General features: G+C 40.9%; 1 protein-coding gene and 1 long non-coding RNA gene across 11 annotated transcripts in view; one reads left to right on the top strand and one right to left on the bottom strand.

Moving 5' to 3' along the window:
- LOC128327478 (uncharacterized) overlaps positions 1 to 12,563 on the top strand; it is a 94,768-nt gene that overhangs the window by 56,781 nt on the left and 25,424 nt on the right. For all 3 annotated transcript variants that reach the window (XR_008308626.1, XR_008308628.1, XR_008308627.1), the window contains exon 3: positions 12,091 to 12,166. This is a non-coding gene — a long non-coding RNA (uncharacterized LOC128327478). The remainder of the gene's footprint in view (positions 1 to 12,090; positions 12,167 to 12,563) is intronic.
- TNRC6B (trinucleotide repeat containing adaptor 6B) overlaps positions 1 to 12,563 on the bottom strand; it is a 220,677-nt gene that overhangs the window by 45,290 nt on the left and 162,824 nt on the right. For all 8 annotated transcript variants that reach the window (XM_053256273.1, XM_053256276.1, XM_053256272.1 and 5 more), the window contains 4 exons: positions 9,818 to 9,973; positions 7,678 to 7,856; positions 5,030 to 5,104; positions 2,479 to 2,524 (listed from right to left, as the gene is read on the bottom strand). In XM_053256273.1, the coding sequence (XP_053112248.1) occupies positions 2,479 to 2,524; positions 5,030 to 5,104; positions 7,678 to 7,856; positions 9,818 to 9,973 (456 nt within the window). The remainder of the gene's footprint in view (positions 1 to 2,478; positions 2,525 to 5,029; positions 5,105 to 7,677; positions 7,857 to 9,817; positions 9,974 to 12,563) is intronic.

Genomic DNA, 12,563 nt, shown 5'->3' on the forward strand with positions numbered 1-12,563 from the left:
CAGCTAGAAAATTACTAAACTTTTCCACACATATTTTGGGCTTACTATTCACTCCAGCTGGGCTAAAACCTGGATTGTTTGGTTTCCCTCTTGGGTTTCTAGGTAGTGAGCACCAGTGTTTTTCCCCATTCCTGAGTGCAGTTCCAGCTTTCCATGTGACTTATTCCAGGCCCACCCCTGGAAGAAGGGTCCTTCCCTGCATATAGATATTGCTCTTCCAGGAAACAAACCCTTGCCCTGGGAAGGCCTGTTTGTTCCTTGCATGTGCTTCTCCCCTCCCAAGAAAGTTTTAGTTTTTATAATTCTTGGTTTTTAGCTTTTTAAATAACTTTGAAACTTATAAAACTGTGATTCTGATTGTGGTTTAAGCTTGGATTTTTAACGTTTAACTTGATTTGGTAAATTTTATTAATTGGATTTTATGTTGTAATAATTTTATGAATGTTGTGAGATGCCCTGAGTAGTAGTGTACTGGAGGGGCAGGGTATAAATATTATAAATAAATAAATAAATAAATAAATAAAATATTTTCTCTTTCACTGAGTAGCTTGATTTAAAAAGGTGACTATTGGTGGTGTCAAGTATGGTTAAAGTGTGCCGTCGAGTCAGTGTCGACTCCTGGAGACCACAGAGCTCTGTGGTTGTCTTTGGTAGAATACAGGAGGGGTTTACCATTGCCTCCTCCAGTGCAGTATGAGATGATGCCTTTCAGCATCTTCCTATATTGCTGCTGCCCAATATAGGTGTCTCTCATAGTCTGGGGAACATACCAGCGGGGATTTGAACTGGCAACTTCTGGCTTGGTAGTCCAGCCATTTCCCCACTGTGCCATTAGGATTAAAATCCACCTTTGGGGGGCCCTGATGGCTGTTTCCCATCTTTTACAGCCTGCTCATTTAATATAAAGTGCTGTGGCATCTTTGTGTCAGGCAGGTTGCATATGTGGTCTGATATGGTGAAGTCATGGGGGCAGGGTGGATGCCTTTATCATCAGGACTCAGGAAACCTACTACAGTTGTCCCTCACCAACCGCAAGTGTTCCGTTCCTGGAAACTCTCACGGTTAGCAAATTCGCGGCTGGAGAGGCACAGGATTACATTATAAACAGGGGATTCGGGAATCACGAGTATCAAAGTATCTAAAATCCACCAAAAAAGTTTTTAAAATCCCCTGATCCCCAGAACAGACCCCCTGACCCCCGTAAATGACCCCCTGACCTCCGTATTGACCCTGTGACCCTGGAAATTGCCCCCCCAAAAAAACCCGGCCAAATTTTTTAAAATGGCATCAAATGCAAATACTCAGGCTGCAGTTGGCGAAGGGGGTGGCAGTTTGCCAGTTGCCAATATTCAAATCTAAGATTGGTAAGGAACAACTGTAGTCTACTACTTTACCGTGGTGATTCTCTTTATTTAGCAGGGGGAGAGTAACTAGCCCTATCCACCCCCAGCACAGTACCTCCAGTGACTGTTGCTGGTGTCTATCGTGTTTTTTTTAAAAAGAATATGAGCCCTTTGGGGACAGGGAGCCATCTAATTTATTTATTATTTCTCTGTGTAAACCGCCCTGAGCCATTTTTGGAAGGCCGGTATAGAAATCGAAATAATAATAATAATAATAATAATAATAATAATAATAATAATAATAGGCTGATGGTGATTTCTGTGGATCCTATGGTATTGAGGTGCTCTTCAACGTCTTTTGGAACTGCACCCAGGGCGCCAATGACCACTGCTTTACTGGTAACAGCCTATATTCTGCGACGATATCTATAACAACTGACAATAAAATTCAGCCATCCCAGGTCCTTGAGAAGGACTCGATGTCTGGATAAAACAAACCAGTCAATAACACCTGTCTGACTGTGTAAACAAGAAATAATAATAATAATAATAATAATAATAATAATAATAATAATAATACTTGTCTGTGACGAGTAAAAAATTATGCCTTACAATTAAAGAAAATCCTGATGAGTAACATACCAACATAGCTTGACTAGTTAACTTTTTGTCTGGCTGGTGAACACAGCCAACATTTCCTCACCCCTGCTTTTCACCATTGGTGCACTGACTCCTTCCCTTCCTGGACCATGTGGGATGTTGTGGGTATGCCACTGCACAATTGGTGTATGCTGGCAGTATTGTCACTGGCACTAGGGAAGTGGCTGGTGTGACCTTTCTCTCTGCAGCTTTTTTCACCTTCCAACTTGCTGGATTGATATAAGATCCCAATTGTGTCACGCTAACCTTAGAAAGGTGTACCTGGAAGATAAGATCACTAGGTTCTTGAGACCTTTCCCCCATCCTACCTTAAATCTTACTTTCCTGCATAACCTCTACCACAGTAAGTCATGGCCCACAGTTACAACAAAATCTCTTGCACAAAGCCACATTGCACTGCTCAGATATACCATTCAAAATGCTATGTAATTCATAAAGCAAATCAGACACAGCCCTCGCCATATTAGATACCCACCTACAGAAAGGTCCATCTTATTGCCTGGAGCGTCCTCAGTTTGATTCTGGAAAATAAAACAATCACTCAGAAAACGTACTCTAGTTTGGGACAATTTTGAAAGAAAATATAGTTCAGTCTTTAAGATGAAATGAAAAAATAGAAAAACATGAATGTGTGTGAGAATATTAGGATGAAAAATAAGACTTTCTAAACAATCCCATCCAGGTTCTAAAAATCCTTTCTAATAGGACTTTCAAAAAGCCAAATTTGCAGATGACCCCAAACTATTTAGGGTAGTGAAATCCGAAAGAGATTGCAAGGAGCTCCAAAAGGATATCTCCAAACTGGGGGAGTGGGCAATAAAATGGCAAATGCGGTTCAATGTTGGCAAATGCAAAGTGATGCATATTGGCATGAAAAAAACCCAACTTCATATATACGCTGATGGGGTCTGAGTTGTCGGTGACTGACCAGGAGAGGGATCTTGGGGTTGTGATGGACAGCTCATTGAAAGTGTCGATTCAATGTGTGGTAGCTGTGAAAAAGGCCAATTTCATGCTTGGATTCATTAGGAAGGGGACTGAAAATAAAACTGCTAATATCATAATGCCTTTATACAAATCTATGGTGCAGCCACATCTAGAGTACTGCATAAAGTTCTGGTCATCTTATCTTAAGAAGGACATTGTAGAACTGGAAAAGGTGCAGAAGAGGGCAACCAAGATGATCAGAAACCTGGAGCACCTTCCTTACGAGTTAAGGCTACAATATCTGGGGCTTTTTAGTTTAGAAAAAAAGATGACGGGGTAGACATGATAGAGGTATGGAGAAAGTTGAGAAGAGATAATTTTTTCTCCCTCTCTCACAACACTAGAACCAGGGGTCATCCCATTAAACTGACTGCCAAGGAATTTAGGACCAACAAAAGGAACACAACTTAAATCAACCCATGGAATTCTCTGCCACAGGATGACAGCCAATATCCTGGATGGCATTACGAGGGGTTTAGATAAATTCATGGAGGACAGGTCTATCAACGGCTACTAGACTGAGAGCTATATAGGCCACCTCCAGCCTCAGAAGCAAGATGCCTAAAAATACCAGTTGCAGGAGAATAACAGTAGGACAGAGGGCATGCCCTCAGCTCTTGCCTCTGGAATTCCCAGAGACATCTGGTGGACTACTGTGTGAAAAAGGAGGCTGGACTAGATAAGCCTTGGGTCTGATCCAGAGGGGCTTTTCTTATGTTAAAATGCAGAGTTTAACTATCTGTGAACACTGCATATTCTAATTTTTCTTATGTTAAAATGCAGAGTTTAACTATCTGTGAACACTGCATATTCTAATTGCAACTGAAGTTGTTTTTAAAAATACAGCCAGAAACACATGCGCCTGTTGCACAGAGAGAGATAGCTGGACAGCTGCTCTGGGAAATGAGTTTCTACTCTTATGTTTCTGTGGCCAAGGGATTATATTCTGAGAAGAGCAGCCAGAATGTTATCTCATCCTCAAGATGCATCCAGTCATCTAGTCTTAAATGTGCTGCCAAGTAATTCTTCTTTTGGCAACTTGGGACAGGATGTTCCCATAACTTTGGAAAGGTGTAACTTCTTAATCTAATGTGTTGGAAGTTTGGGTTGAAATCAATGTGCTGCCAGCTACCACTGGGTGACTCTTATGGGATACCATGAGCATTTTTACAGCACTACAATATCTGTTTCCCCATCTGAAACAATAGGTTTTTCAATATGCCAACCAAGGGCAGATATTCAAAAGGTTATTTCCATGAGTGGATGACACTTCTGCTCACACAATGGGGCTCCTCTCCAATTTCTGCTGACTTCTTCTCCCAATGTAGACCCCTGACACACACCATATCCCATGTCATTTCAGAAGGCTCCATGATCCTCTGGAGATGCTTTTCAGGGAATTCCAAGGGCTGCAGCAGGACTGGGGAGGCAAGAAAGCCCTGTTGTGTAAGCAGAGTTCCAACACTCTGGATGCAACCCAAATGCTTTAATGAATCCCTGTTCCATCCTCATAAATTCAACACTTGCCCAGGCATAGCCAGTGCCAGGTAAAATCATGTATCTTAGAAGTAAAGTTCGGAGGCTCCAACTCTAGTTCATCTATTACACATGTATACACACACAAAAAGAGGTATGTACACATAACATATTCTTCAAGTATAAGTTGAGTGTGCATTATAGGACCATACACCGCTTTCAACTGGATTGCAACTATACTATACACCCAAAATACATAGTTTTGACATAACCAATATATTAATTATCCGGAACCAGACAAATCCTAATTATTTCATAAATCTGACTTCCAAAAGAGGCTTAACATTTTTATTAACCCATTTTAGCATTTGTACAGGATGAATGCCTTGAAACAAAAAGAGAATCTCTTCTCTCCCAGTTTATAAACATTTTCTGGCCTGGTCACCTGAAGACAATTCTTGCTCAGCACAGGTGATTAGGTAAGTGGATGTTTACAACCCTATAAAATATTGGTCAGTAAAGGATTTGAAAACAACTGAATTATGACATTTAAAAAGTCTTACCAGCAATCCAATACTTGACATTTGATCAGATAAATTATTCATCCATGAATCACTACTTCCTCCTTTCAATGAACACTAAAGCAAAGAGACAAGTGGTCAGTTTCTATTTTACCATTTGGAACATCAACAAAAATAAGCATTTGTAGCACAATGATTAAGAATGAGTACTGATATGAAATTCCCTGGTTCAGTTCTCAGTTGTTTTGTAAACTCACCCAAGCACAGTCTTAGAAAAGCCACTATCTCAAATGGGGACATGCAGAACACTCCGAGCTCAGAACATTCTGACTCAAAACAGCCCATTTTGAGTGTTCTGAGCTTGAAACAGAATGCCCTTCAAATGTAGGGCCTGTTTTGAGCTCGGAACGACCCCATTCCAAGTCAGAACGTTTTGGGTATTCTGAGCAGCACCAGGGTGGGTGGTGAGAGGTACTTTTAACAATCATTACTTGGATACCACTCGCACCTGCGAGCCCATGTGAACAATGGTACCCCTCCCAGCATCTTGTGCCAAGGCTGCCCTGTCATCAGCACTTTTCTGGCCTCTCTGCATGCAAATGGCTGCCACGTGTGCGCAGAAGCCAGAAGCACGCTGTAGGTGGGGCAGCCTCAGTGCAAACAGTAACCAGGTAACAATTGTTAAATTGTACCTCCCGCCCCCACCCTGCTTGGGACACTAGAAAACTAAGTTCGTTCCATTGGAATAACCAGCTCAACCAGTTGTTCCAAGGGAACATTCCAGGAATTTGTGTTCCATCCCATTCCATGCACATTCCTAATCTCAAAGCCTCAATCCTCCACTTGTAGAAAAGGGGTCTAACTTACAGAGTTTGGGTTAGAGAAGATTATATAAATAATAAACATAATTATTAAATGCTGTTACTATCTTTCTTTTCAAAAACATAGGTACCCACTGAGCTTCAGGGAAATGGAAAAGATTATTAAGGAAGCTGGCAAGTATATTCCTTCCTTTCCAGCTAACCACATTTGGTCAAATTGATTTTGTACCTTTAGTGTGTTCTTCTATTAACATGCCATAAAACACACACATAAAGTAGCTCAGTATTGCCTATATTGACCGACAGCAGCTCTCCAGGTTCTCAGTCAGATCTTTTCCAGCCATATCTGGAAATGCTGATTCTGGAATCTTCAGCACTGAGCTACACCCCCCATTCCCAGTTATCTCTATAAGGACTGAACCACCCTACACATAATTTTTAGCTAATATGATACAAATTACTCCATTAAAAGCATACTTAAATTGTTCTAATTTAAGCACCAAGAGAAGAAGAAAAAAGTGAACAATTCCTAGTTGACATGATTCCCTTAATTCTGTACTGAAATAGAAGGTACTAAAAGGAATCAATATCTTGCTAGCCATGACCATAAACCATCCACTAAATGAATACTGTTATTAATGTTCCAACATAATCATACAAATTCTCTTAATTTATGGCCTAAAGCTTCTTAATTCCCAGGAATTTCAGCTGAATTAAGCCTGCTCCAAATGTGACTTTTAAAAAAAATTAAACAGACAGAACTTCCATACAAGGAAAAGCATGTGAACTCTTCCAACATGCATACCATGTCAATTAAGCTATATTTTCCCATGTGACATCTGAACCTGGCTATTGTGACTGTTTTAGGGAGGAGAGCTGGTCTTGTGGTAGCAAGCATGAGTTGTCCCTTTAGCTAAGCAGGGTCCACCCTGGTTGCATACAAATGGGAGACTAAATGTGTGAGCAATGTAAGGTATTCACCTCAGGAAATGTAGCTGCTCTGGGAAGAGCATCTAGGTTCCAAGTTCCCTCCATGGCATCTCCAAGATAGGGCTGAGAGAGATTCCTGCCTGCAACCTTGGAGAAGCCGCTGCCAGTCTGTGTAGATTATACTGAGCTATATGGACCAATGGTCTGACTCAGTATATGGTAGCTTCCTATGTTCCTATGACCTACAAGCAACATGCATATGTTTTCTAGTCATAAGCACTCCCCATGAAGAAAATTCATCAAGCTCAAAATATTTTATTTTAAAAATAAATTATTTTACTCTCTTACGCAGTAGTCAGGTGGCTTTCTCAATTTTGTTGATTTGTCTATTTCTTGTCTTGTTTCATAGTGCAGAAATAAGGGCTTGATGTTGCCAATTCTATATGTCCTTAGCATATTAAGTTCTGTGTTTTTACTGTACAATTTAAAAAGAGGGGTATTTGCCACTGAACTTCTCTCTGCTAGTTACGTTTCAACTACTGATGACTGAAAAATAAAATAGTCCCATGCGACTAAATGAGAGGTAGTATACAGCAGTGAAGCCAACTGGACACTAAACAGCCCCATTATGGCCATCAAAGCATTTTTGTTCCCATCTTCCTTCAATCTTGTTTCCCATCAGTCATTTTTGAGGTGGTTTTCCCCACCTCAATGGAAAACCATCTCAGTGTCATACACTGTGTGTCATATTCCTGACAGAGAGTTTTAAGAAGCCTAGTCTTATAACACGTCAATGACTGCAGATGCCATTTTTCAATACTAGCTATTATGCATAATTAAGATTCTTTATTGTTTGCAATTGAGAAAAAGTTTGACATACTCAACAAACCATACATAGATTGAAAAAATATTGCATCATCTAACCATTAGATTTCTCACCTTAATTTGTGGTTTCTTTCCCCCTTGTCCCCAACTTGTTGAATTATGGGAGGAACTGCTTCCCTGAGAGCCTGCTGTGTTCCAGACTCCTCCCTCCTCTTCCTCTTCCCAACTGGAATGCCGTGTTCCTGATACTGGCCCATCATTATCCCCCCAACCATCTTGAGGTGGTTTGGAACCTTTGATGGGAAAGAAATCATTGCCAAAAGATAACCACAATTATCAATAGATATGTGTTTGTGACATCACATAGCAACAAATGACATACAACCCCAAACATAATACTAACAAATCATCAGCAGCAGCAGCATAAGAAGAAGAATTTCCCTCAATTTTTGTATATGCATTGCTGAAGCAAGAACAGAATTCCCCTCAGTTTACAGTATCCAAGAAAACCTTTCTATTAAAGTATAATACTACTTTCCAATTAAGGGAAGAATGATTAGAAAGGTGAGAAATGGAAACTAACCACACAGAAACACTAGAAGGCTGTTCTGACTGTTACAGTGATTACAGTAAGGGCTAATGGCTAATTTGTAGTCAAATTCTGCAAAAGAGCAAGCATGCACAGAGAGGTACAATAATGGCACTGCATTTTTAAAAGTCACAATGCTATACTAATACAGCAATAATTTCATTCACTAAATCCAGTAAACAAAGGTTACTGGTCACCAACCATAATAAAGGACTTGACTTATAAACAGAGCTCTCGTATACAGTACTTGTCAATGATCTGGTACTAAAACTCTTGTTAAAAGTTAACAGTCATCTCCTCCTCTTCGCAATTTTGCACCTCAGTCCACGTCCTACTTGCTAGAGCCATTCGGTGCTAGATCCACCCTCATATGAACACTACAAATTAGTATGGTTGCAGACATCTACTGAATAGATCAGTAGGACTCTTAATAATTTTCAGAATCAGTAGGTTACTTTAATTTACAGGTAGCATAGGATTAATGAATTATGACTCTATCAGCTTCCAATTTCTAACTGTACAAATCTATAGTACTCAGGAATAACCTTACTTAAATCTCTGCCAAATCAGAAGAGAATACATATTCTTTAAGATATACAAGAAGAAAGAATTTCAGTAAATAAAAAATAAAAAAATACTTGTCCTAGGTTACTGGATTATAGAATACTTGTCCATAGGCTGATCTGGTTACTGGAGATCCATAATAAGGAGTAGCAGTACCTGAGGTTAAAAATCAGTTCATCTCTGCCATGTTGGCAAGAAGTGCAACACAGCTTTCCACTAACTCCAGTGCAGACTGAAGATATTTTGCACTAGCTCTGGCTGTGCAAAATAACAGAAGTTTATCCTGGGGTGCAAAAATGATACAGGAAGGCTCAAGAGACAGATTTTTCTTCCGCTGAGGCACCACTCATTCTAAAGTTAAACCGTACTGAAAGGGCAGTTTCTTATCCAGCACACAGAAAATAGGACAGGACCTGTCCATGCTTTAACAGGGAGACACGTTTAGGTAACTCAAAGGTATCTGGGGATAGCACAAAACTGCAGAAAGTAACTAAAATGTTACTTGACTGCTTTAGTGATGGAAACAGCCTGGTCTACAAAAACACCACACAGAGCCTTTGGGTGGATAGGGCAGAATAGAAACATAATAAATAATAAAAAAATTTCTCTTTCTTCTCTACTTTACAAGGGACCCAAGAGTTCTGATAGAGCACAACATGGTTAACCTTAAGCTACACTGCAAAAGGAGAATCCTCTATTGCTTCCTTATCTCAACATGCCTCTGCACAAATATCTCTTTGTTCAAAATGCAGTACTAATTTAACTAGGCCTGCAAAGTTCCCTCCATTTCCATGTTATCTCCATGAAATAAACAGCAGGAAAAGGCTTACCACTATTCAGAAACTATTTTATACCCTTTAAAACCACCTGGAAGCATTTTGTGCAAATCAAAAATCATAATGTATACTACTTTGTGTACATTGGTTAGTTCTAAAAATGTTTCTTTCTTTTTTTTGAGCTGGTGCATATTTTTTACTCCTTTATAAGATACTGTATTCAAATCTGCACCATACAGATTTCATAAGAATCACAATGCATATACAAAGGCTAATGCACAATTACACAAGACTGTCACAAAAACAGAAAATGGAATATACTTACTAGGTTTTATGGCATTTGGTGCACTGGAGGGTCCATTTCCCCAACCGGCAGAAGCCCCTGCATCATCAACTTCACCCCATCCAGGGCTGGTTTCATTTGGTTCACCCCAAGCAGCTGTACCATTATCTGGAGCAGGAGGTGTGCTTTTGTTCCAGACTTCATATAGAAAGAGTTTCAATTATGCACTATTTATGAAGGGAAGTTGCTTTTAACACTTAGTACAGCATCTCAGCGGGGTGGGGGGGACAACACCACATCTTTCTATACAGCTGACCCCATTCTGTTGTACTTCATACTTTAACATTTACACTACTTGATTCTTAGTGCTAAAGGAAAGCATTCTATACAAGTGTGACAAAATATTATTGTATTAAGATTACCGTCTGGTGCTATCCCCAGTACAGGTTTTCTTAGTTAAAAATTAGAGGTTCAGTATACAGAAGGGCAAGGAAAGACTTTAAATGAGTGCTTTGTAAACATTAGGGTTGAACAAGGTCAGAGAAATGGCAGTATAAGAGGTGATTGCAGCCAAGTAAATACTTATTACTCTCCCAACCTTCCCTCCCAACAATCTTTTGCAAGAGAAAAGGGCACTTGGGGCTTGGGTGCGCAGGGCTACAGTGCAGTATGTATTTTGCCAATAAATAGCTCTTTACATAATGCTGCAAAAATAATCTTAATGTAGAGGAGGAAATCTACTGAACTGCACCACCCCTTCAAATGCCTGGGAAAGGCCAAACAATTTAAGGCAAATCAGATAATCTGAACCATGTTAATTCAAATTTCAACTGGAGGCCAAATGCTGCCTATATAAATAAAAGAGTGTGTACGTGTGTATGAATGAATGGTATTATTTCTACTGAAGAAAACTAGGTCGCCAATATTAATAGGGGCATAGTGACTGGCAAAACAGCAGGTTTCCTACATGTAACTGTAGTTCTTCGAGTGGTCTTCTGTGCATTCACACTTGGCACATAACCAAAGCCCAGAACATTCAATAACTTCACCAAATTAGGAAAAAAGAGCAGGAAATAGCTACCCCTAGAGGATAGTATGCCTCCTTATCCGAGTCTTGGAGACTGCCATAACAAAGTCATGTAGGAACATGAGCAGGCTGCTGCAGGGAGGTAGGGAGGGTAGTGTGAATGCACAGAAGAATAGGTAGGAAACCTTCCTCTCTTCTTCGTGGTCTCTGTGCATCACACAAATAGAAAGTTGTTCTTACCTGGATGGTAGGAGCAGCCTCATGGGCATACTGATTGAAGCACCTTGGTCTCAAAACACTGCCTGAACTTGGGATCTGACATCCAATGCATAATGGCAGACAAACATGGAGGGCTTGCCAAGGTTGTTGTCATGCAGATTTTGTCCAATAGTATTCCACTCCAGAATTCCATGGAGGTCACCACTGCTCTAGTGGAATGTGCATGGACAGGTTGTGGCAGGGGCTTCTTCACCAGCTAGTATGCTAAGGAGATGGCTCCCTAACCCAGGTGGAGAGCCTCTAGGTAGAGGTAGGAAAGCCCTTGGAAGGGCCAGAATAGCAGACAAAGAGCTTATTGGTCCTGTGAAAAGTCTCTGTCCTGTCTGTGTAAAATGCCAAGGCCCTGTGAACATCTAGAAAGTGGTAGACCCTGTCTACTTCCGATATAGGGTTAGGGAAGACAACAGGTAGATGCAAATCTTGTTAGATGTGGAAATCTGAAACCACCTTGGGCAGAAAGGTGATGTCAGGCCATAGCATGACCCTGTCCCTGTGGAAGACTAGGTAGGGCGAATCACATTGCAAAGCTTTAAGCTTGCTGACTCTTCTGGCCGACATAATAGCAACCAAGAATATGTTCTTTAGAGATAACAGTCTCAAACTGAATGTGGCAAGGGGCTCAAAAACTTGCCCCATTAACTGATTTAGAACTAACTGTAGATCCTATGGGGGCAGCAGCTCTGGAGCTGAAAGAAAGAAGTTTAATAAACCCTTTAAGAACATTTAAACTGCTGGGTTAGAGAACAGAGCCGAAAGCTTATGATTTGCGGAGATAGCTGCCAAGTAGACTCTAATTGGAGCATGCACCTGTCCTGCCTTCTCCAGAGACAGCAGGTAATCCAAGATGACCAGGATTGGTGCCTCCGCTGGAGAGAGGCCCTTGCTCAAAGAATGCACACCAAATTTCTTTCACTTGACAGCATAACGTTTGTGAGTGGATGGCTTTTTTGAGGTATCTTAACACCCTCTGCACTGGTTCGGTAAACCTTATTTCCCCTTTATCTTCCAGACTATCAAGTGTAGCGAAAGCAGATCTGGATGCAACCTTTTGCCATTGTCTAGGGTAAAAAGGCAAGGAGATGCAGGTAAGTGTGATCAGCCAAGTGTAACTGTGCCATGAACCATGGATGACATGGCCACCATGGAATGATTAGGAGTTCATGAGCACTGTCATCAATCAGCTTTTGGATGACCTTCGAGATCAGGGGAATCTGTGGAAAGGCACACACACCAGATCCCTGTCTTGGTTGAGGAGGAAAGAATCTCCCAGGAGCCTTGGGTCCAAGCCTGCCTTGCTGCAGAACTGGGTATACTTTGCATTATTTGCTGTTGCTAAGAGGTCCAGGGTAGATGTCACCCATCTGCCGAACACTTCTCCCAGTATCCCTGGATTCAGTGACTACTTGTGAGATAGGGAGTCCGCCAAAGTGTTGGACTTTGCTTGTATGTGAACTGCCACTGGACAGATCTTCCTGTGCATGC

This window comes from Hemicordylus capensis, chromosome 5 (genome assembly GCF_027244095.1).
Source record: "Hemicordylus capensis ecotype Gifberg chromosome 5, rHemCap1.1.pri, whole genome shotgun sequence".
Classification (NCBI taxonomy): Eukaryota; Metazoa; Chordata; class Lepidosauria; order Squamata; family Cordylidae; genus Hemicordylus; species Hemicordylus capensis.